The sequence below is a fragment of the Chaetomium tenue genome (genome assembly GCF_020726465.1).
Source record: "Chaetomium tenue strain MPI-SDFR-AT-0079 chromosome Unknown F5144scaffold_6, whole genome shotgun sequence".
Lineage (NCBI taxonomy): Eukaryota > Fungi > Ascomycota > Sordariomycetes > Sordariales > Chaetomiaceae > Chaetomium > Chaetomium tenue.
Genome location: NW_027117334.1, coordinates 3,933,850 through 3,954,434, shown reverse-complemented (window position 1 = coordinate 3,954,434; position 20,585 = coordinate 3,933,850). Strand labels below are relative to the sequence as shown.

Genomic DNA, 20,585 nt, shown 5'->3' with positions numbered 1-20,585 from the left:
CATGGGATCAATTCGGATGAACGATGAATGGTGGGTATGAGCTCATACTTTGTTTCGTCTTATTGTTTGCTCGGGACCCAGGGTGCTGGGTTTATTCGCCTTGGGATTGGGCTTTAATGCTCCGGACTAAACTGAGAGATGCTGTCCCTTATCATTTTGTGACCTTTTACTTGGGTGACTCTAAGGGTTTTCGAACATAAAAAGTGCGGAGAATACCCCTGTACCCGCTCTGTTGGAATTGACCAGACGCTATCGGCCAGTCACAGTTGCGGTGGCGGCCCGAAACGGAATCGGGGTGCGGCCTAAACACCTTGTGCCTCTGCCAGAATTCCCCAATTCCCAAGAGTCGTTTTCGACACAATGTCACCGCCATTGCCAGTAACTGTCAAACCTGGTGCACCAAAACGCTCCGCACCTCGCCAGACTACTGCCGCAACAGGGAATACTACCTTATCGCCGCCAGGGACCCTCAGGAAGAAGCTATCTGCGGGTATTTTAACCACGAGCACCACTGCTGCGGGCAAGACGACGGCCCGGATCACAACAACCGCAACTGTTTACCCACCAGCCACTACCGCTACCGCGACCGGAAACACACGACTCGGGTCCCGCCATCCGCTGCGAGTTCGAAACGAAAATGCCACGCCGGCTGTCCGAACTGTGAAACCAGGAACCGGCACACCAAGACCACTCCCGTTGACCACGGGTAGGATGCCACCTCATGAGAGGCCATCCGTCGCGGGCCATCGGCAGCCGACAGTCGGGCGCGCCGTAAACAAACCGCCCTTGACGCCAAAAATCGCGACACGGCCGGCCGCTCCTCAGCACCAAGCCCCAACACTCGCGACACCGCTCACCCGACGCTCCACCGCCGAATTGACCCTAGGCGTTAACGCCAACAACTCTCGTGACCGAGACGAACTAACATCGCCCGTTTCCACTTTTCTCGGTACCAACGTCACTCCACGATCCGGCGCGAGGCAGAACCGCGTCGATAGCGTTAACAGCACCCCAAATGGCACGCCAAATCCGGATCGTCAAGATCCCATGGAGACACGGGGAGACGACGGCCAAAAGAGACCGGTGGTGACCTTCAGCCCCGCTTCCGAAGCTGGGAGCATACGACCAGATCGAGACTCGAAGTTCTTTTACGCCTCCGATGCCCCGAAAACAACAGTGCAGACGACAGCTGCGAAGCCATCCGCCCCACAACAGCAGAAATCTACAACCTTCTTCTACGCAAACGGGAATACCTTGCCAGAGCGGCAGCCTGGCCTTCCCAGGCCGTTCTCCCCGACATCTCCCGCTACCCAAGACAGCTTGGCGAGCAAGTTCATCTATGCCAATGGAACTCCTGGGCTACAACCCCCAGCGAAAATCGGACCGTCAAAAAGGTCGTCAGGCTCCGTTGTCTCGACAGCGACCAGGGTACCGAGTGGCAGCAGGCCGGGGAAGGTTCCGAGGGCTCTGTCCCCTATTAAATCACCGCAGCAGTCCACAACGAAGGTTGGGAACCCTGGCGTTATCTCTCCTCGATCTCCTGTTGCGCCAGTGAACCCACAATTCAGCAACCAGCTCAACCAGGGAAGAGTGAATCTCGACCGCCCATCACGACCAAAGGCGCATAGATACACCAAAAGTAGCACTACCATCGAGCTACCTATCGTCACAAAACGAGCTTCCATCCACAGCTCACTTCCATCTCTTCCGTCCTCCAGAAGCACGTCTCCTTTACTCTCGCCAAATCCTGAGCCGGCATTGCCAAGCAATTCAACTGCAACGGGGTTTGCGTCGTTGCTCCAGGCAGCCGAAGACTTTGCCGAGGAGGAGGAAACAGACGACGAAGATCAACCCCAGTCTGCCGAAAGCCCGACGAAGACGCCCCAGGATAACCAACCGACAGAGCTCGTTGCCAACGCACGGCGCGAGCGCAAGGTGCAGGACCTGCAGATCACAAACGCCAGCCTCGAGGCCATCAACCGCACACTGGAGCGTCAACTGAGGAAACAAACGGCCGAGCTGCGGAGCTACCAGCGGCTATCCCGATCGGGACGGTTGAGCATGGCCTCCATGGGAAGCCGAATTCCGTCTGACTCGACAACAGCGGAAGGGGGCGGTTTAGCACGAGCCGGGATAGACTTGGACGACCTGAGCGAGGAACAGAGCGAGATTGAAGCCGAAGACGCCGAGTTGGACGAGCTCGATAAGTCGGAAGAGGAAGAAGAAGATGACATGTCGGGTTCGGAGGCCTCGGGGGAGATGAGCCCTGGTGCGAAAGAACTGCGTCACGAAAAGCAGCGGAGAGACGAGCGGCGCCTCGAAGTGGACCTGTCCAAACACCAGCAGTTGCTTGTGGACAGCCAGAAAATCAACCAAAGCCTCAAGCGGTGCCTTGGATGGACCGAGGAGCTGATCAAGGAGGGTAAGCGCGCACTTGAGTACAAGGTCCGGCCCAGCGATGTTGAGCTGGGGGGGAGAGTCCTCGCCCCGGAGGAATTAGAGCGTCGGGAGCGCAGCGACGAGGAGGACGAGGACCAGATGCTGGATGAACATACCATCTACGCAATAGACGCGTTGGGTAGAGGGTCTCTTGATGACGCCAGCTCGATAAGCGCCTGGAGCAAAGACCCGCAAGATAGGGATAGCGGGATCGAGTTGCCCACTGACAGCGGGGAGTAAGAGGGAAGAGAGAGGGAGGGGAGAGAGGAGAAAGGGAGAGAGAGAGCAGCCGATAAACTGGCTGACCATACACGCACGCGCGATGGCATCGCTCACCACTCACAGGACATTTTTCCTTGGTTTCAGGTCATTTTTTCCTATCTCAAGTCCGGCGCTGGCATTGGGGCAGGCGGGAGTGGGTGTGGCTTTGCATTGCGCGGAAACAAACATACGGGGCGGGGCACATGCGCAATCCTTCCCACGGGGGCTCTCTGAAGTTCACCCGCGTCGACATTGCATTTCCTTCTTGTCGGATACAGCCACCTGCCTACAGCCACGAAGAGGCTCGCGCAGGTCGGGCAGTAAGCACACACTTGTTGTCTACTTTTCTCTACGGGAGCCGCCCACCCAGCCAGCAGTTTCCTTTGTCGGACTACATTGTACCACTAGATACCCAGGCATAAAAGATAGGACCCCGGGCATGGACGGAAGAGCCTGCCCGGGGCGGAAGCCGTGTTTTTGGTTTAGGATCGCTTGTGGGCATCCTGGTATTTGGGCCTTTCATAATACTATTACTTTGATACCCCGGAAGTGGATCTATATCATTCGGCGTGATGTGTAAAGTCCTATGTTATCGTAGCTGCGGATCATATCACGGTTGGTGTTTCCCGGCTTCAAGGTGCCCTCGGGTACGAGCGTCATATCAGGCACATAAACCCCATGTTTTCCTCAAAATATGCCAGCTACCCATACCCATAGTAATACTCATCCCACGCAAGAATAGTTAAGAAGCAACGCCATAACATAATTAATTCCATCCCCCCAATACAGAGCAACGCAAAGCCAAAGAATCAAACTCTATGTCTCATTATGAGAGGTATATATAAGCAGCCGAGTGAGCAGGAGAGGCACGGCCGCCACGGCCCGGTGTATCTAACGTCGTGGGAGCGAGCAGCATCGCCCTCCACCATCCAACCCCCCATCCCAACATCCCATCTCAGTCACACCACAACCACCACCGCCACCACCACCATATCACCATCACTAACAGCATCCACAACAAAGGTATCACGCACACGATAACAACATCATCAACAACGCACCAATCACATACTCCCCCTATGTCCTACCCCCTCCACCCCTATGACGCCCCCTTCGGCACATTCGGCACATCCCCCGCCGCCGCCGCCGCCGCCTCCTGCCAGGCCTTGTCATCAGCACTAGCACCAGCGCCGTTGTGATGATGGTGATGGTGATGGTCGTGGTGATGGTCGTGGTGATGACTGTCGTCCTTCTTCTGCTTGCCCTTCTTCTTGGACTCCTTCTCCTTCTCCTTCTTCATGGCGGCCTCGGCGACGAGCTGCTCAAAGAGCATGTAATCGCCTTCTTCTTCGGGGCTGCGCTTGGCCTGTTGTTTTGGGGGAGTGGTTAGTTATGGTTGGGGGGGTGGCTGGGTGGGAGAGTGGGAGAGAGGGAGTGGCTTACGTTTGCGCAGATCTGGCCAATCAGGACGAGCCCTTCGGCGCGCTGGAGGCGTTTGGACAGCGAGACCTTCTTGTCGTTGAGCACGGCGTCGCAGACGTCGCGCAGGACGCCCTGGATCTCGAACCGGCTCCCGCGCCAGGCGGCGGTCAGGATCTTGCCCGTGACGCGGCGCTCGTACTCGGACTTCTTCTCGTCGGTCCAGTCGTCGCCGCCCTGCTGCTCGAGGCGGGCCATCTCCTCCATGGTCTGCTGGGCGTCGATGGCGCTGCTGATGGTGTTCCACGTGTCCTTGACCAGCGTGCCCTTGTCCTTCATGCGGCTGAGGAAGCCGCCCATGCCGAAGAACTTCTGGCTGCGCAGCAGGACCGTCGCCTTGCTGACGTAGGTGGCGCCGATGGCGTGCAGGATGTCGATGCCGAACGACTCCATCTTGAGCTCCTCCACCTCGAGCCGCGTCTTCTCCTGGAACGCCGCCGTCACGTCCTTGCCCCTGTCCGTCTCGGTCCACACCGACAGCCGATCCAGCAGCTTCTGCGCCAGCGTGTCGACACGCTCCTGCCGAATCTTGGCGCGCTCTTTCTCGTGGGCCGCCAGCCGCTCCCTCTGCTCCTTGCTCAGGCCCGGTTTGGACTTCTTGTCCTTGCGCTTCCCGTCGTGCGACGCCGAGTCGTCGGTCGCAGCGTCGTCGGATGGCCGGTCCATGATGGCTGGTCGGATGGGGATCTGGGTGCGGCCGCCGAGTGGCGTGGTCGCTCTGGAACTGGGGCCCGGGGAGGGTTCTTTTGTGTAGGGGGGTGGGGCATCGGCGTACCCGGCGGCCTTTTCGTCGTCGACCACGACTGTCGGTATGGGTTTCTTTTCGCTCGATGACGGTGAAGCGTAGCCGGCCTCGGCAGCCTTCGCGTCGGCGGTGCTCGATGACGGTGCGGCAAAGCCGGCCTCGGCAGCCTTCATGTCGGCGGTCTTCATGCTCTCCTGCTTCGCCTTCTCCATATCGGGGAACTCGTCGTCTCCGGTCGTTGCTTCTTTTGTCTCTCCGGCAGCGGCAGCCGCCTCCTCCTCTTCGGTCATAGAAATGTCCATGGCGGCGGTCAGGTCCTTCATAAGGCTGATCTCGCCGATCCAGTTCATAAAGGCCTCGCCGCCAAAGATACTTGTGAAGAACTCGGCCGGGTCGACGAACCCCTCGGAAGGGCGGGCCGACTCCTTGCCATACTTGTCGTAGGCTTTGCGCAGGTCGTCGTTGGATAGCACTTGGTAAGCCTCGCCGATCTCCTGGAACTTGGCGTGGGCGGTGGGATCATTTGGGTTTTTGTCTGAGACGGAGGGGGCCGGTCAGTTTCGGAGTCGGAGAGGAAGGAGAGCTGGTGGGCTGCGACGGCGGCAGAGACGCGCCCACTTACCGGGATGGTGCACGATGGCGAGCTTGCGGTAGGCCTTCTTAATCTCGAGCTCGGTGGCTGTCGGCTGGACGCCCAGGGTGTCGTAGTATGCTGTGTCGACCACCATGGCGACGGATAAATACAAATACGCCCGAGGTGTCGGTGATGGTTATGTTCCCAGGCCGTATGTGTTTGCGGCGTCGGGTTCGCCTAAAATGCGCTGGGTTCCAAGTGCGGTGAATGGGATGGCTCTCCCGTAGAGAAGGTTGCGGGGTGGCTGCGAAGTGGCTGCAAAGTTGTTGCGAAGTGCTTGGTTGTTTGCCCGAGAGGGGAGTCACAGCACGTAATCAGATTGCGTGGATATGAACAATAGCGACTCGCCGTATTTAACTTCCCAGTATTATTGTTCTGACGAGAGACTGACAAGGTGGATGCAAAACCCAGGCAGAACCAAGCCAAATTACGTATCTCAGCCACAGAAATCTCCGGGCTGTGGTGGGCAAAGTCGTCAGTGGGGGTGTCGGCGGGGTCGTCTCATGCCGAAGTCCGTCCTGCCTTAGTTTCTAACCAACCAATAACGCGGGGCATTCGACGGGAATGGCAATTGATCTCGAACCCAACGTGCCCAATAGACACACGGGAGATGAACAGTCTCAGTGTTCTTGAGCTTAGTATTCGTTTTGTATTTACTGGATACCTGCAGCCTTCATTCGCTCAAAGCACCTTCTGTAAGCCTCGTGAACCTCGGGGAGCTCATAGCCATACTCCTTCAGCTTCGATACCAGCTTGGTGGTATCCAGCTTGCAGTTACTGCGACCGGCCTTGATGACTTTGGCTTGCTGCTCGAGAGTAAAATTTTTCCACGTATACGACGGGCGCACGATATCGCGGAACAAGGTGAGCACCTCGTTGTGCGAGATTGCCCCTGGGTTCGTGAAATTGTAGACCCCCACCTCGCCGTGTTCAGCCAGCAGCACTGATGCCGGGAGTAAATCCGTCAAGATGGTGTTACTGTTGGGGATGTCCACCACATGATCGTACTTGGAGATTTTTGTCACGAAGTTCCGCGGGTGTAGGTCGTCTGAGACGGGCATGCGCAGTCGCAGAATCAAGCAGTTGTTGTAATGCTTGATGATCTAGATAGCCAATGCCCGAACGGCCGCCGGTTAGTATGATTGGGTACCGCAGAGCGTGGCCCGGGAAGGGTTACCTCTTCAACATGCGCTTTGGTCATGGAGTAGAAACTGCCAGCAAAGTTGGCCAGGTCGGTCTCGAGGAAGCCCGGCCCGTCCCAAGGATGCGTCTCATCGTACTGGTAGATGCAACCGGTGGCGAAGACGGTACAATGGATGTCTTGGAGGAAGCAGCAGTCGGCCAGATTCAGCGTGCCGATGACGTTGGATCTGATCGTGGCCTCCCTGTTGTCCTCACACCAGTCGACGTTGGGGCGCCCCGTGCAGCCAGCTGCGTTAAGGACGTGTGTTGGCCGGATCCGGTCGAGCTCCTGGATGACAGCCTCGCGGTTTTCCATCCGAACCGTTGTCGCATGTGCTTCCTTGCCCTGCTTCTCCAACAAGGCCTTGAGATGTCCCGCAACCCAGCCATCGCCACCCCAAATCAGGAAACGGTGCCGCTGGGTCCCGTTTGTCCCATTTGTCCCCTTTTGTGCGGCCATATTCCAACGTTTGAGGACTGATGTCCTGGCCTTTTTCGAATTTGGGATACTGTGATCTTTCCTGGCTCGGTTTGTGGTGTCCGTTGCAGTTAAGAATAAGATGGATCCTTGAAGATCATTTACAAACGAGGAACCCGCGAGCAAGAACAGGAAGAGCGGCAAACCCCACCGAGATCATGGCGAGAGCACGGCTTGGGGAGCCGAAATATGTGACTTGGGCGCGTCAAGGTGGTCCCCGTGTGTCAAATGGCACCCATCGCAGTTGGGGCTACCGTGGTAATAAGAAGCCGAGCGGATTGGCCGTGCTGTTGTATACTACCTATCCAGACATCATACCGAGAACCGGCCATGAAACGGTAAAGCCAGTCGTCGTTTGGGTTGGATGCAACGGCGCTGGCCTGCTCCGTGGTTCCCGCATCGGGATGCTGTGGCACGCTGGTGGGGATCAATCGCGGGGTACGATGCAATGCACCCTCGCACCGTCGGGGCGGTTTGTCAATGTCGACCCTGAATGGAGACTGCATGTCTCACCCATGAGAGTCACCTCGTGGCCAACCGTGCCTGACGGATAATTTTCATCCTTTTGAGCCATCTCAGACTCTCAGTCGAATCTACGCAAGATTTGACCGCGGCCGCAAGATTGCCTCTTCAATCTCCCCAGACGCAATCGATCCTGCCCGGCACGATGCTCCCGTCAATCCGCGATCCTGCAGGCCCCACCGCCACCCAACCACACTGAAGAGCCAACCGGGGACGGAGTTGGATTTACTTGAGTTGTCCGCTTCGAGTTCCAATCACCGCACAGAACGTGTGGGTGGGTGGCTAGGCTTCTTGACATGGCGTTTTCTTAAGACATTGATACCGCAACTTGCCTAGGAAGGTTTCGATATTCGCCGTCTAACAAAAGCGTACTGTGTGCGCTGCACCGGGGCACCATTAGCATCAAGACAAGAAGCAGGAACCCCCTGCAAGAGAAGCTCTGGCCACGAGTAATTGGCAAATGAGAGATGGGATCGGTGGCCGGCCCGGGAAACAGTGGGGCCGCCATGCGTTGGGGTCGCTCAGGTCGGTCAGGGACCAGTCCATTTTTCCGTCCAGGCTGATGGAGCAGACAATTTCAGTGGAGCCTCGATCCCTTTCTCTTGGGGTAAGTCTGTCTTCTCCGCAACTTCGCCGTTGGATTCTCCAGCGCGTGTCCTTTTCTTCAAGACGCGAAGTTCATCAGTCACGAAGTCAGTACGAGCTGTAACGACGACGAGGAGTTCAGGAACACGGTATATTCGGAGCTGAACCCTTTTGACGACCATCCTTTTTTCTTCTTCTTCTTCAACATAATCACCGTTCCCGTGTCTCACCCACAACACCCTCCCGTTCTCAGACCTCCACGGAAAGACCGAAAATGGGTGCCGCTCGGAACGCTCTTTACTACCTCGTCCACCCGAACCAGCTTCGGTCCATTATCCAATGGTGCGCATTGCTGTCTCCAAAAACTATCTTGATCCGCTTGCTAATTTGTTTTGCAGGAAGGTATGGCACGAACCTGTCCACAGGCGCAACACTGAAGACGAGACGGAGACAGAGGCGGCGTGCTTCCAATACCTCGACCTGACCTCCCGGTCATTTTCCGCTGTCATCAAGGAACTGAATCCCGAACTGTTGATGCCCATCTGCCTCTTCTACCTGGTACTCCGTGGCCTGGACACCATTGAAGATGACATGACAATCGATATCAAGGAGAAGGAGCCGCTTCTGCGGAACTTCTCGGTGCACATGGAGCAGGATGGGTGGACATTTGACAAGAATGGGCCCAACGAGAAGGATCGCGAGCTCCTCGTACACTTCGACAGCGTCATCGTCGAGCTGAAGAAGGTCAAGAAGCCCTATTACGAGATCATCAAGGACATTACCATCAAGATGGGCAATGGCATGGCCGACTACGCCATCAACGCTGAGCACAACATTAATGGCATCAACACCATCGACGAGTACGAGCTGTACTGCCACTACGTCGCCGGCTTGGTCGGCGAGGGCCTGACACGGCTGTTCGTCGCGAGCGAGCTTGCTAACCCGCAGCTGCTCGTGCGCACCGACCTCACGGAGAGCATGGGGCAGATGCTGCAGAAGATCAACATCATCCGTGATGTTCACGAGGACTGGGTTGACAAGCGGCGCTTCTGGCCCAAGGAGATCTGGAGCCAGTACGTTAACAACTGGGATGACCTGTTTGCGATCGAGAACCGCGAGAAGGCGCTGCAATGCAGCTCTCACATGGTCCTGAACGCCCTGAAGCACGCCGACGAATGCCTCTTCTACATGGCTGGTATCCGCGATCAGAGTGTCTTCAACTTCGTTGCCATCCCCCAAAGCATGGCCATCGCGACTCTGGAGCTCGTGTTCCGCAACCCAGCCATCTTCGAAAGGAATATCAAGATCACCAAGGGCGACGCTTGCCAGCTCATGATTGAGTCGACGCAAAACCTGCGCGTGGTGTGCGACGTGTTCCGGAAGTACATCAAGAGGATACACAAGAAGAACGACCCGCGGGACCCCAACTACTTGGCTATCAGCACCCAGTGTGGGAAGGTATGTAGCCCGACTCCCTCGTGTATCGCCAGAGTCTGGGAGTCTAACAAAAAACCGCCAGATCGAACAATTCATCGAGTCCATCTTCCCTACCCAAGATCCCAAGAAGATCGAAGCGGCGGCGAAGCCGGCGGAGCCCACCATGGACACCGGCGAGGCGTTTATGTTGGTCGCATCTGTCGTGGCAACTCTGGCCCTCATTGGGCTTCTGATGGTATGGAGACACTTACCCCTTGCTCGCGGAACAAGAGATTCTCCGCCCCGCTGTGGAGCTGTCATTTTGCTAACCCCAGCCCCAGGTCGGACTTGCATGGTTCATGGGCGCCCGCATGGACAAATTTTTCAACAACATGGACAATTTCCTCGGCGGCAGCGCCCCGAAGGTCACGCCGTCCCTCATCCCGGTCCCGGGCCGCGACGAGCTCTAACATGGCGAGATATACCGACGGGACACGTCGGGTTCGAAGCAAGATTTTTGGGTTCGCGTTCCTATATACCTTTCCTAATGACACATACCCTTCGATACCGGTGGTCATGTACACACGATTCCTACGAGCGAACTGGCGGTTGGCGCGGGATCTGGCGCGGGTATGGATCCAGGCTGGGGAAACGAGCATTTAATACTGACATAATACACGCGTGGCTTTTGATCTCTGTGTTCCCAGCATCGCCGCCCCTTCCCTCCCGCTCGCTGTTCACTCACTGATACCCCAGCCGACCCGAAAATGAAGAACAAGCACGGATGTCAAATTGCAATTCAGCCGCCCGTTTTCTCTCCCTCTCGGGGGGCAGATCGGGCTCGATGGCTGTGGTTGTGCCGAAGATGTGCTGATATGAAACCCCTTTTGCAAGTAGCCTGGAATCCGGGCACGCCCTCGGCCGGGTCTTGTCCCTTTTTTTCCGATGGGATGACCTACTGGGGGTGGACTGCGGACATGCATGTCATCTGTCATTGTTGTCGTCGTCACCCTGTGTTACTGGAGAGTTAGATAGGTATGGTGCTTGGTGTGTGGCGGGCGGTTTGGTTGGTCAATTGCTGAGACGTGCCCGTTTGGGCTTGTCTGCTAGCAGCAAGCTTGTCAGGTAGCTTGGATGGGCGCGCGGGACGGACGGAGTAAACACTTCCCCTCCCTCCTTTCGGGAGTACCTACCACCCACCCGTACACCCGTATCTTAGACTATGATCTATCCCCCCAATGGGTGCGTCCATTCATGCCCAGCCCAGCGCATTGGGAGTGCGGCAACCTACCTGCGCATGTTTCTCCTTGGCACCCGAACCGTTTCGGCTTGGCGGGCACCGTCTTGTCAGCGAAAAAACCTGAGACGCAAGGGCTTGCGTGTTCCAGATCGGCCCCCTGCCATGGCTCTCCCTGTCCCTGCAACACAACACAACCCCAATGAGGCTCCTCGGAATCTAGAATTGGCAGATGGCTAGATGTTTTACCTCCCCCTCTGGGCATCCCGCCCTGCAGCTGCAATTTGACAGTTTATTTTATTTGCAGCGCGTGTTAGTCAGGTGGCGTTTTCTAATAATGGGAGGGCGCTTGACGCGACGGCGCGGCGTGATCCACGTGTTCTCCGAGGTCGTGCTTGTCTGACGGGCTGGGTCTGAAACTCGGACCTGGCTGAAACGATCGCTGGGACGGGGAGATTTTTTACTGCCCGATGAATGCATGCATGCACCTAGGCTAAGGTAAGGTAAGGTGGGAGGGTATGACGGGCGGCGTGTCAGCACTGTGCTGGTTTGGTTCCAAGTTTGTTGTGTTTGGGAAGTGTGAGTGCAAGGTAGGTGTTGGTTGGGGTAAGGATGAGAAGTTATCACGGATGTTAGTTACCACTGTGGATGTATTGTGATTGTTTACTTCAGAAACAATCATGATTTTGTAAATAGATCATTCCATGCAAATGTGCCGCCTGTTCCGCTGAGCCAAAAAGAAAAAAAGACACCTCCTGTAAACCATGGGCTTAATATATACAGCTCCAAAGTATGTGCCCACCCATCTCGCTTCTAAAATGTGTTGTTTGTATATACAGAACCTGCTGCCAGAATTGAACGGCTTATTAGATCCCTGCAAAGGGCCTTTACAACTGCTCAGCGCCGTTGTTGGCGATGAGGGTGGTGGTGCCCCTCGGGCTGCCCCTGACGCGAGCGCCAGTCCCCTGGGCAAGCTCTTTGATGCGGTCGCCGACCTCCTGCACGCCAGTGATGCCCTCGAGGGCCATCAGGTAGGCGGCAAGGCCGGCAACGTGGGGCGAGGCCATGCTGGTACCGCTGAGCGATTTGGTGGAGTTGTCGGTCTCGATGCCGACGCTGAGCACGTCAACGCCGGGGGCGAAGACGTCGACGAGGCGACCAAAGTTGGAGAACTCGGCAATCCGATCGGTGATCTGGTCAATGGCACCGACGGTGATGGCGGCCTCGGCGGAACCGGGGGAGGTATTTGCGGTGTCCTGCGCCTCGTTACCGGCAGCCACGACGGGGACGACGCCGGCCGCTTCGATGTTGTTGATGGCAGCGTTGATGGCCGCGCTGGCTCCGCCGCCGAGGGACATGTTCATGACAGACTTGCCGCCGAGGCCTTGGGCGGTGGCGTTGTTGACGACTATGTGCTTGTTAGCATAACACCCTTGGAAAGAGAAACTGTCAGGGCGCCTTACCGAACTGCATCCCAGCAAGAACACCAGAGTTCGAGCCTGACCCGTCCGCACCCAAGACCTTGACAGCGACGAGGTTGACCTTCTTGGCCACACCAAAGGTCTTGCCACCGATAGTACCAGCAACGTGGCTGCCGTGGCCTTGCTCATCGGTGTCCTAGGGATTATGTGAGCGGACTGGATACATAGCAGGCTTTGCAGAAATCAACATACCACATCGTCAATGAAGTTAGCGGCAAAGGTAGCGCGGCCCTCGAACTCGCTGTGGCTAACCCGGATGCCAGTGTCCACCACAAACGCAGTGATACCCTCGCCGGCGCTGTCATCGAAGACGTAGGTCCTGGAGCCAGCCTGAGCATGGCTGATGCGGGCCAGGCCGGTGGTCGTCCGCCCCTGAACGGCCCGGGCATTGATGTTGATACGGACGTCCTGCTCGATGTAGCTGACCTCCTTGGCCGAGAAGATCTCGTTGATCATCAGGTCGTCGGCGTCCAGGGCCATGGCACGCCACTTGCCGATCTTGTAAGTGTCGACGGTGGTGGATAGAAGCTTCCCGGTCATGGAGCGCTTGGCGATGTTGCGCTTGGCTATTGTCTGGATGACACTCTTCTCGTGGACGTCGATGTCATCATCGTTGAAGGTGTTGTTGTAGACAACAATGTACCGGTTGGGGATGGCGTTGAGTATGCCAGGGTTGGAGATGGGGATGCCGAGGAACTCGCCCTCCGTCTTGTTGGGCAGCGAGGTCGGGACACCGGACACGCCCAGCGCAGAGAGAGCGAGGGTGAAGCAAAGGAGCACACGGCCGGCCATTGTTGCGGTAGGTGATGTTGGTCTTCAAGGGTGATGGTGGTGAAGGAGTGACGGAGAAGGGAGAGCACCGGGCGAATCTGAAGGAGAGAAGCGAGGAAGCTCGGTAAATATGGTGATCCTGGGAGGAGGAGTCGCCTATAAAAAAGATGCGCAGCACCGAAGGGAAGATCAACGAAGAGAAGGATCGAAGGTGGAGAGCCTTGACCCAGAGAAAAGAGGGAACGGATGCAGGAAGGAGAATCAACAAATGACAGCAGCTTAATGACGAGGACAATGCTCCATTAGAAGCGGCAGACCGGCTGCTATTTAACTGAGGAGGAGCGCATGATCTCGGTGGCCCATGGAGGACCCCTCCTTGGACGAAGATCCCAAGCACCACGGCCCTTCGATGTTGTGGTGCGTGTACAACGTCGAAGGGGGTTACAGACAAGCAGGGGGTTGTCGAAAGGGGACTCGCCCCTGGATTGTGGATGCCAAGTCAAACGGGGGATCCTGGTCCGCGAGGGTCGATTTCCTCCAGTCGGGCACTGCTTGGAGGTTTCGACGAGTTGCACGCGAAGAAACCCTCATTGATTTCAAACGCTGCGGACTGTTCGAGACGCAAAGTTCGGGCCATGTCCATTCTGGGAATGTGGGATCGCGGCTCCGCGATGCATGTTGCAAGCCACCATCGACAGACAACACAGTAAGCCAAGCACTCGCCAAAGCCAAAAACCTAAGCCCACACGAACTTTACACCGATGGGCCGGCTCATGTGGTGCTCTGCTCCATGATCCGCGCTCCTCCAGGCACACGGCCGGTTGCCACCGCGCCCTCGGAGATCTGGCCGCCGAGTGGCTGTTGCGGCACGAAGGACAAATACAACAATAATCCGGCGCATGAGAGATCGCCTTTGATGCGCCGGTGCAAGGCGGCTGGCGGCTGACGGCCTGTCATTGCATGGCAAATCCGCCGCAGCGCCTTCCTTATGCGGGTGGTCGAGCCAAAGATCTTTCAAAGACAGGCATGGCGGTGTCTGCCGAGGATGGGACCAGTCGATGGGTTGATGGTGGACTACCGATGCAAACCATCATTGGGTATTTTCAGCGGGCCGTTGAGCCCCTCGCAATCAGGCGCCGACAAGGCGTTGGCCCAATAGACGGTTGTCCTGTGCCTGGCAGTGTGATCTGAGCTTCATTGCTGGCTCTGTCCAACATCAAAACTTGGCTGGTCCAATGTGCGCTGTCAGGGTCGGGTCCAAAAGAGACTTTCCGTTAGATGCGCAGATGCGTGCAGGCGCGTCGTTCCCCTGAGTTGCGTGACATTGGAAGTCCCGGCAGATGCACACAAAATTCGAGAAGTTGCAGGGTTCCGTTCCTGAGACAAGCGAGGGGTCTGCTGTAGCGACCCTCGGTTAGCTTCTGATAGGTGCGCGCTGGTGACTCCAGGCCAATCCTTAACAGGTCTCATCTCCCACGTTGAGCGATACCGAAGCAGTTCAGAGCCACATGGTAATATCCGACGTGTGGGGGTGGCACGGCGCAGTTCCCCGCATAACAAGTTGGAAGCTGGCAGTTGCCACCTTCTTTGCCGATTGCAATCTTGAAAAACTCCCGATTCCATATCGTACTGGCTCAACACCTCGGCAGGATCTCATCGCGTCGACCTTCCCAAGAGAGCAGTTCGGAAACAAATCTGTCGCTCATGGGATGCCAAGCGACCTGTTTGGTGCTCTTGTGTTTACGGGGTACGTGCTGCAAACACAGTCAGGGGGTTCCTGCCATCGCACCATGACATTGGAGGCAGCTACGCAGCCGAATAGGGTATAGGAAGGACTCTCCTAGCAGCGGGGTTGCTCTCTGACAGTTTCAACTCCAAGATGCCCTGCTGCACTGTGGGGCTTGGGCCATCTGAAACACCTGGTTTTTTCCCACCCAACCCCCGCCAGGTGCCGAGTGCCAAGTTTTGATGCTCCCGAATGCTACCACCCTGTCGGAGATTTGCAAGTGGCGTTGCTTCGCGGGGAGGGCCTATTGTATTGTGTTCTGGCAGCCTGGCAAGCCTGGGGACCACCTTCCCCGTTGAGCCCAGATCGCTCCTCTCTGCACGCAATCGGTGACGGTCAGAGCTCCGCGATGGCTCGCTGTCACTCTGTGAGACAAGAGATGCCAAGCGAACCCTGCGGCTCAGATCATCCTAATTCAAGCTGAACGGGGAACATCCAATGATGCTTCTCGACAGCCTGACGAGAGAACTTGGAGTGTTGCAACCACCAAGCATTCGAACCTTGAAACCAAACACCAACCCGTGGTTTCCATCAACACACGCTATTCATTGGATGGTGGTTTAGTGATGCCTAGAAATATTCAAATTTGCTATCGATCGTGGATCATGCCTTCGGTATCACGTCCTGTCCTCCGCCCACAACCCGCAAAGGATTGTTTTAGCCGTGTGGGCAGTGAACGTGGGGTCTGAGGTTCAATCACGATCAACTCTGAGGCGATGTAATGGCACCTAGTAGGTAGGGGTGAGGGCAGGAGTATGTATGTACTGAGGGAGGCAGGGGTACTGGCCTGGCGTTCTTCGACCCTCGCAACCGTTCGTTGTGGCCCGGGATTCGGCGTTGGTACCCGCGCTGTGTGGGCGGAGCCGGTGCCGGAAGCCAGCCGAGTTGGCCGGTAGAACTCCACACCCCACGGCCGGGGCCGGAAGTACATAAGTTGTGTCCAAAGCCGGACGGTTGAGGTGATAGCTAGCTTCTCCCGTCCCACTCCGGCCGTTTAAGAAATTGTTCCGGCTCAAAAAGGGACCTTTCTTCAATGGGCCAGATGGTATGTATGTATGCAATTATGTTGGGATGACCAACGAACTCCAGCTCTTGTCCATCGGGAAGAACCCTGGTTGTCCCATGCCTATTCCATATTCGCTCACACTGGCAAACGCCAGCAGGTTCCAAATACTAGGCCATCCAAAACCACAAGCCACAGGTTCTGGGTCAATTGCAACGGCATCAATCTCAGCCCCAATGTAAGCCACAGAGAGGAACTCGGGATGGTGTTACATCCGATTAAGCGCCAGTCCTGCCTCACAAAGACAGAGCCGGAGGATGGTGATTCGTTTGCCAGGGGTCAATGGTGGGCCGGCCCGCAACCATCAAGCGCGCGGGATGAAATCGAGAGCTGCAATTGGCAGTTCGCCGCGTCCAAACCAAGGATCAAACGGTGCCGAGCTATGTTTGCTACAAAGCAGCTAACATGATGGGAATGCTGAGGTGCCCTCTTATAATAGAAACTCGTGTGGCTTTTGACTGTCTCACCATGTCCTACATACGGCTCTCTCCTCTTTTTCCCTGTGTTTGTCGTTGCGTGAGAACATTCCTCGTCGTCGTTAAACATCGTTGCTGCTGGCTGCCGTAACTCGCCCGCGGGCCAGGTCCGCTCTCCTAGCTCGTTCTCAACCATACCATGCCTTTATTAGCTGCTGGACTGCTATTCCTCGGCGGCCTCGGACAAACAGCTGCGCTGGCTCTGTCTGGGGGACGGGAACACCACCATAATGGCACTACAGCGACGCTGGACCCGCGAGCATTTCAAATTGCCGTCCTTAGCACGAGGCTAGACACCATATACCTGAGCGGTAACCCTCGCAAATCAAGGACGGCCGATTTCGGTTTCAACTTCCGGATCCATGGCGGGGTGTGGGCACCTTGCCCGGTCACGGTTACCGACCCAGCAGATTGCATGGTGGGGAGCTGTGTCGATAACCTTCTCTGCCCCGATGGATGTGGCTTTACTGATGGGACTTTGCCCACGATTCGCTGGTGAGTGCACTCGCGTAGGTATTCAACGAAGATCCTCAGCAGGTTACTAATCCCTTGCTAAACTTAGCACCGAAGAGGGAAAGAAATTCTGTTCAACGGCTTACCTGACTATCGAGGAGGCGGCAACGGACCCAGTGACGAGTTACGCCTGCGCGAGTGATCAGAGTGAAGACTTCTACAAAGGCTTTACAACAGACCTGCGAGTGGAGGATTTGACAACGTCGACGTCGATAACAGCCTCCACGACCTCCGATGCAGCCACAACACGAGGTTCGACTCAGTCTAGCATCCCGAGAAGCACCGATCCCCCGTCAGGCAGTCCAACACCGGGACCTGCTGCCGGCTCCGACGCAGAGTCCAACAGTTCAAGCGCCGCCAATAATATAGGCGCCATCATCGGCGGGGTGGCGGGCTGCATTGCACTCATCTGCGGGTTTGGTCTCGCGGCAGTTTTGCTCCTGCGCCGGAAGAGGAACGCAAAGGCCAAGTCAGCATCTGCCTCTTCCAGCGGTTCCTCCGTGGGCGATGGCGTATCATTCGATGGAAAGCCGGAGCTGGAAGCGGTTGGACGAGCAGCATATGAGAGACCAGAGCTGTTCGGGCAGAGCTTGTCTGAAATGTCCTCTCGAGGACCAGCCGCGTATGATACGTCATCTTATCGTGCCGACAACCGCCCGATGACGCCGGTGGAACTTCCAACGAATCCACGGGCTGGGTGGGTGTGAAGTGACGTTGGTTGATGTCTCAAAAAGTGTGTTGGGGGTGAAAGTGGGGCTTCTAGTAGATATTTAACGTTTTGCATGGCGATCATCGGTATGGGGCTCAAGGGGTTACAAATATGCTGGAAATGGAATGATCAGAGCGAGGCTTGATGGTGGCGGTGCTTGTACATATATACATTACATTGTTGGCGTACTGGCTGGTTGTGTGTTATTTGAATGTGGAAATAGATACCCTCTTCGTGTTCAGCTTGTCAATTTTACTTTCTGGGCGAACGCCTTCGCCCTTTGGGGGGCTGATTTCCGGGGCTGCACGCTCGGGTGCTGCTGTTGGGCGCAGCACGGTCTGGGCCACTGGGTCAAACGCCCCAGACCCCGCGCCCAGGGATCCACGCGACCACTCAACCAACTGACTGCGCTTGCAACACAAATAAGAACAGAGTTTTAGAAAGCCTCGTCCTCCCACCAAATCATCGCCGGGGACTGCGAGAGGACGCCGGAAGCATTCTGCGACGCCAATTAGCCCAGTGGAGGGGGGAATATCCGACCAACCCGCGCCTGCGCCGCCCTGTTTTCTCTCCCTCCCGACACACCCCCGTTCTGCGCCCTCCCGCTTCGATCCGATCGATCCAAGAGCACGACTGCTCTGCCATGATCTTCCAAGAACCGCCGAACGATTAAAAGCGATATATATCCCTAAGGACGAAATATGGATCCGCTTTGTGGACCGACCTCTCTCGACCACGGCGGCAATCATGCCGACGGCCTCACAATCGACACCCAGGTCCCCCGAGCGACGAGGACCCAATCAATACACCAAGAAGACGAGGGCAATGCGACCGTCGAACTAGCCTCGATCATGATGGCGGCGTCGAACCCCGTCTCGCCGGGGCCAAATCCGCCGCTTGACCCGGAGCGCATGCAGGAATTCATACCTCCCACCCGACCGAGTAGCACGCCATTTCCCCAACCCGAACCGCGCAGCACGGAGCTACGCTGCACCAGCTGCCCAACAAACCGAGACTTGAGTTTGAATAGCTCGGACCCTACCGCCCTGCCCGCACTGCCATCGGCTGGCACCAACGTCCACGTCAGCCTCAATGACCTCCCTACCGAAATTCACGAATGTATCCTCGACCACCTGTTTGGGTTCCGGGTTTCGGCCACCTCCAAAAGTTCCATAACGCGCTGGGGAACCGCCTTGCGCCACCCACGACGGAAAGAACTATCCGAACTGTCGCTTGTGAGCGGGGCGTGGAGGATAATGATACAGGAACGATTGTACCGGCACATCAAGTTGAAGGCCTCGATCGAGTCGCTGAAAAGCTCCATGGCCTACTTCTCAGCCCGTCCCCATCTGCGATCCTATGTCAAACATATCGAGATATGGTTTCCCGTGTTCCACCCCAAATATAGACCATTGGCGCTGTCGAACGCGAACACGCTTCCGACGGTCACCCCAGATGGTCTGACGACGGCATCTTATGTGTTGCCGATGGACAACTGCTCCCTGGAGGAAGCTTTCTATTTCGTGGCAGAATGCCTCCCGGAGGTCTGCATCTTGACGTTGGAAGGGGGCGAACGGAAGAAGGCGCCCAAAGTGAGGCATTGGATTCGAGATTCCGACCAGGAGAGAGTGCGGGTAATGCCAAAGGTGCCTTCGGTCCGCACACTCATCTCCAAAGGGCAGTGGAATCTTATAAGGGAAGAAGATGACTTCAAAAACATTATGTCGGCGCTGCCCAATCTGCAGGAATGGCACGGATCGTACAGCAAGCCCAAGTCCAAGAGTTATCTCACCATGGCCAGCATCCTCGCGAAGCCCATGCGCCTAACCAGCCTCGACTTGTGCATCGAAGGGGATTACCGCCGCGAACTGTCGTTCCCTCCTTATATTCTCAAGGTATCGAGCAGGGTACATTTCTGTTCGCGATTGGCCGCTGGCGCCGCATCTCCGTCGCTCGAGCACATCTCGTATACGGGCAGGGTCTGCAAGCAATTCTTCATCGATCTCGTGGCCAAGCACAAGGACCCGAGAAACACGCGCCTGAAGTCGATCGACCTCACCGTGAAGAACTGCTGCCGGCAGGTGGCACACTGGAACGAGTCTGGATCTGGCATCACAGACATGAACTTCATCAATGCGTTCGAGGAGCTGGTCATCGCTGGCATCCGGGCTTTGGGGAGACTCAAATCCGTTGAGTATCTCAGGATTCGCTACGTGGATCTCGGTAGGTTTCTCGTCCCTTTTTTCGTGGCAAACTAGTCGTTAACCTGCTCTTGCCCACAGACTCACCGTTCCCACCGCTCAACCCACACTTCCTGCTCCAGAATGGGCGGTGCTCGGGCGTCTGGAGCGACGCCATCATCACGGAGATGAACCGCGCCCAACCCAGCGCCCGCTTCGAGGAGCTGTCCGAGTCCTTTGGCGAGATCGGATACCGAAAAGACGGGCGGATGATATTCAACCCCGAGTTTCCGCCGTCCAGCTCGCGGGGGATCTCGCTCAAGTTATCCAACTATGCGCTGCTCAGCGCCGGGGTCCCTTGAAGTCCGAAACGAGCGGCAGCCTCGCACTTGCCGGTATCATTGACACGACATCTATCTGACACACGCTTGATGGATTTAACAGGACATCACTAGGGCCACAATCACCGCTATTTTTCTTTGTTGTGCGTTTTACGGTCGGGAGGGTAGGTAATACTAGAACAAAGGCGTTCGGGGGTCCGATCCCTTTGCTGAGGATGGCTGACCAAGGGATTTTGCATCTATTTGTCATTTTCGGGAGGAAGGGAGGGCCCGTCTATCTTTTGCCG

The 20,585-nt window shown here is 56.5% G+C and overlaps 8 protein-coding genes across 8 annotated transcripts; 5 read left to right on the top strand and 3 right to left on the bottom strand.

The window, feature by feature from the left end:
- Positions 1 to 360: 360 nt before the first annotated feature.
- F5144DRAFT_595935 (uncharacterized protein) lies at positions 361 to 2,679 on the top strand (the record flags this gene model as incomplete). Its single annotated transcript, XM_066790748.1, has 3 exons — positions 361 to 1,142; positions 1,190 to 1,435; positions 1,719 to 2,679. 3 exons carry the CDS (start codon positions 361 to 363, stop codon positions 2,677 to 2,679), a joined length of 1,989 nt encoding a protein of 662 aa, XP_066640554.1.
- Positions 2,680 to 3,799: 1,120 nt separating this feature from the next.
- F5144DRAFT_497542 (X-domain of DnaJ-containing-domain-containing protein) lies at positions 3,800 to 5,652 on the bottom strand (the record flags this gene model as incomplete). The annotated part of the gene is made up of 3 exons (XM_066786214.1): positions 3,800 to 4,066; positions 4,144 to 5,459; positions 5,547 to 5,652. 3 exons carry the CDS (start codon positions 5,650 to 5,652, stop codon positions 3,800 to 3,802), a joined length of 1,689 nt encoding a protein of 562 aa, XP_066640553.1.
- Positions 5,653 to 6,148: 496 nt separating this feature from the next.
- Positions 6,149 to 7,321, bottom strand: F5144DRAFT_372715 (uncharacterized protein). The gene is made up of 2 exons (XM_066784519.1): positions 6,736 to 7,321; positions 6,149 to 6,661 (listed from the first exon to the last, which is right to left on the bottom strand). Exons 1-2 carry the CDS (start codon positions 7,198 to 7,200, stop codon positions 6,212 to 6,214), a joined length of 915 nt encoding a protein of 304 aa, XP_066640552.1. The 5' UTR covers positions 7,201 to 7,321; the 3' UTR covers positions 6,149 to 6,211.
- A 1,278-nt stretch (positions 7,322 to 8,599) lies between these two features.
- On the top strand, positions 8,600 to 10,455 carry F5144DRAFT_659203 (isoprenoid synthase domain-containing protein; the record flags this gene model as incomplete). Its single annotated transcript, XM_066793228.1, has 4 exons — positions 8,600 to 8,667; positions 8,724 to 9,783; positions 9,845 to 9,997; positions 10,083 to 10,455. The coding sequence occupies 4 exons, from the start codon at positions 8,600 to 8,602 to the stop codon at positions 10,209 to 10,211; spliced, it is 1,410 nt and encodes a 469-aa protein (XP_066640551.1). The 3' UTR covers positions 10,212 to 10,455.
- A 1,307-nt stretch (positions 10,456 to 11,762) lies between these two features.
- F5144DRAFT_372741 (peptidase S8/S53 domain-containing protein) lies at positions 11,763 to 13,421 on the bottom strand. Its single transcript, XM_066784520.1, has 3 exons — positions 12,652 to 13,421; positions 12,442 to 12,595; positions 11,763 to 12,386 (listed from the first exon to the last, which is right to left on the bottom strand). The coding sequence occupies exons 1-3, from the start codon at positions 13,249 to 13,251 to the stop codon at positions 11,866 to 11,868; spliced, it is 1,275 nt and encodes a 424-aa protein (XP_066640550.1). The 5' UTR covers positions 13,252 to 13,421; the 3' UTR covers positions 11,763 to 11,865.
- Positions 13,422 to 13,591: 170 nt separating this feature from the next.
- On the top strand, positions 13,592 to 14,421 carry F5144DRAFT_595930 (uncharacterized protein; the record flags this gene model as incomplete). The annotated part of the gene is made up of 4 exons (XM_066790747.1): positions 13,592 to 13,856; positions 13,947 to 14,154; positions 14,209 to 14,299; positions 14,338 to 14,421. The coding sequence occupies 4 exons, from the start codon at positions 13,592 to 13,594 to the stop codon at positions 14,419 to 14,421; spliced, it is 648 nt and encodes a 215-aa protein (XP_066640549.1).
- Positions 14,422 to 16,694: 2,273 nt separating this feature from the next.
- F5144DRAFT_606288 (uncharacterized protein) lies at positions 16,695 to 17,775 on the top strand (the record flags this gene model as incomplete). The annotated part of the gene is made up of 2 exons (XM_066791482.1): positions 16,695 to 17,050; positions 17,118 to 17,775. 2 exons carry the CDS (start codon positions 16,695 to 16,697, stop codon positions 17,773 to 17,775), a joined length of 1,014 nt encoding a protein of 337 aa, XP_066640548.1.
- Positions 17,776 to 18,127: 352 nt separating this feature from the next.
- On the top strand, positions 18,128 to 20,570 carry F5144DRAFT_372643 (uncharacterized protein). Its single transcript, XM_066784517.1, has 2 exons — positions 18,128 to 20,000; positions 20,060 to 20,570. Exons 1-2 carry the CDS (start codon positions 18,479 to 18,481, stop codon positions 20,317 to 20,319), a joined length of 1,782 nt encoding a protein of 593 aa, XP_066640547.1. The 5' UTR covers positions 18,128 to 18,478; the 3' UTR covers positions 20,320 to 20,570.
- The last annotated feature ends 15 nt before the right edge of the window (positions 20,571 to 20,585 follow it).

Bases quoted from the DNA above. Each gene is read 5' to 3' on its own strand.
- F5144DRAFT_372741 (XM_066784520.1), bottom strand. From the start codon at position 13,251: ATGGCCGGCCGTGTGCTCCTTTGCTTCACCCTCGCTCTCTCTGCGCTG. The intron at 12,596-12,651 runs GTATGTTGATTT...CATAATCCCTAG, and splicing joins CTAACTTCATTGACGATGTG to GACACCGATGAGCAAGGCCA. The intron at 12,387-12,441 runs GTAAGGCGCCCT...ACAAGCACATAG, and splicing joins TCTTGCTGGGATGCAGTTCG to TCGTCAACAACGCCACCGCC.
- F5144DRAFT_372715 (XM_066784519.1), bottom strand. From the start codon at position 7,200: ATGGCCGCACAAAAGGGGACAAATGGGACAAACGGGACCCAGCGGCAC. The intron at 6,662-6,735 runs GTAACCCTTCCC...TTGGCTATCTAG, and splicing joins CCAAAGCGCATGTTGAAGAG to ATCATCAAGCATTACAACAA.
- F5144DRAFT_372643 (XM_066784517.1), top strand. From the start codon at position 18,479: ATGGATCCGCTTTGTGGACCGACCTCTCTCGACCACGGCGGCAATCAT. The intron at 20,001-20,059 runs GTAGGTTTCTCG...TCTTGCCCACAG, and splicing joins GATTCGCTACGTGGATCTCG to ACTCACCGTTCCCACCGCTC.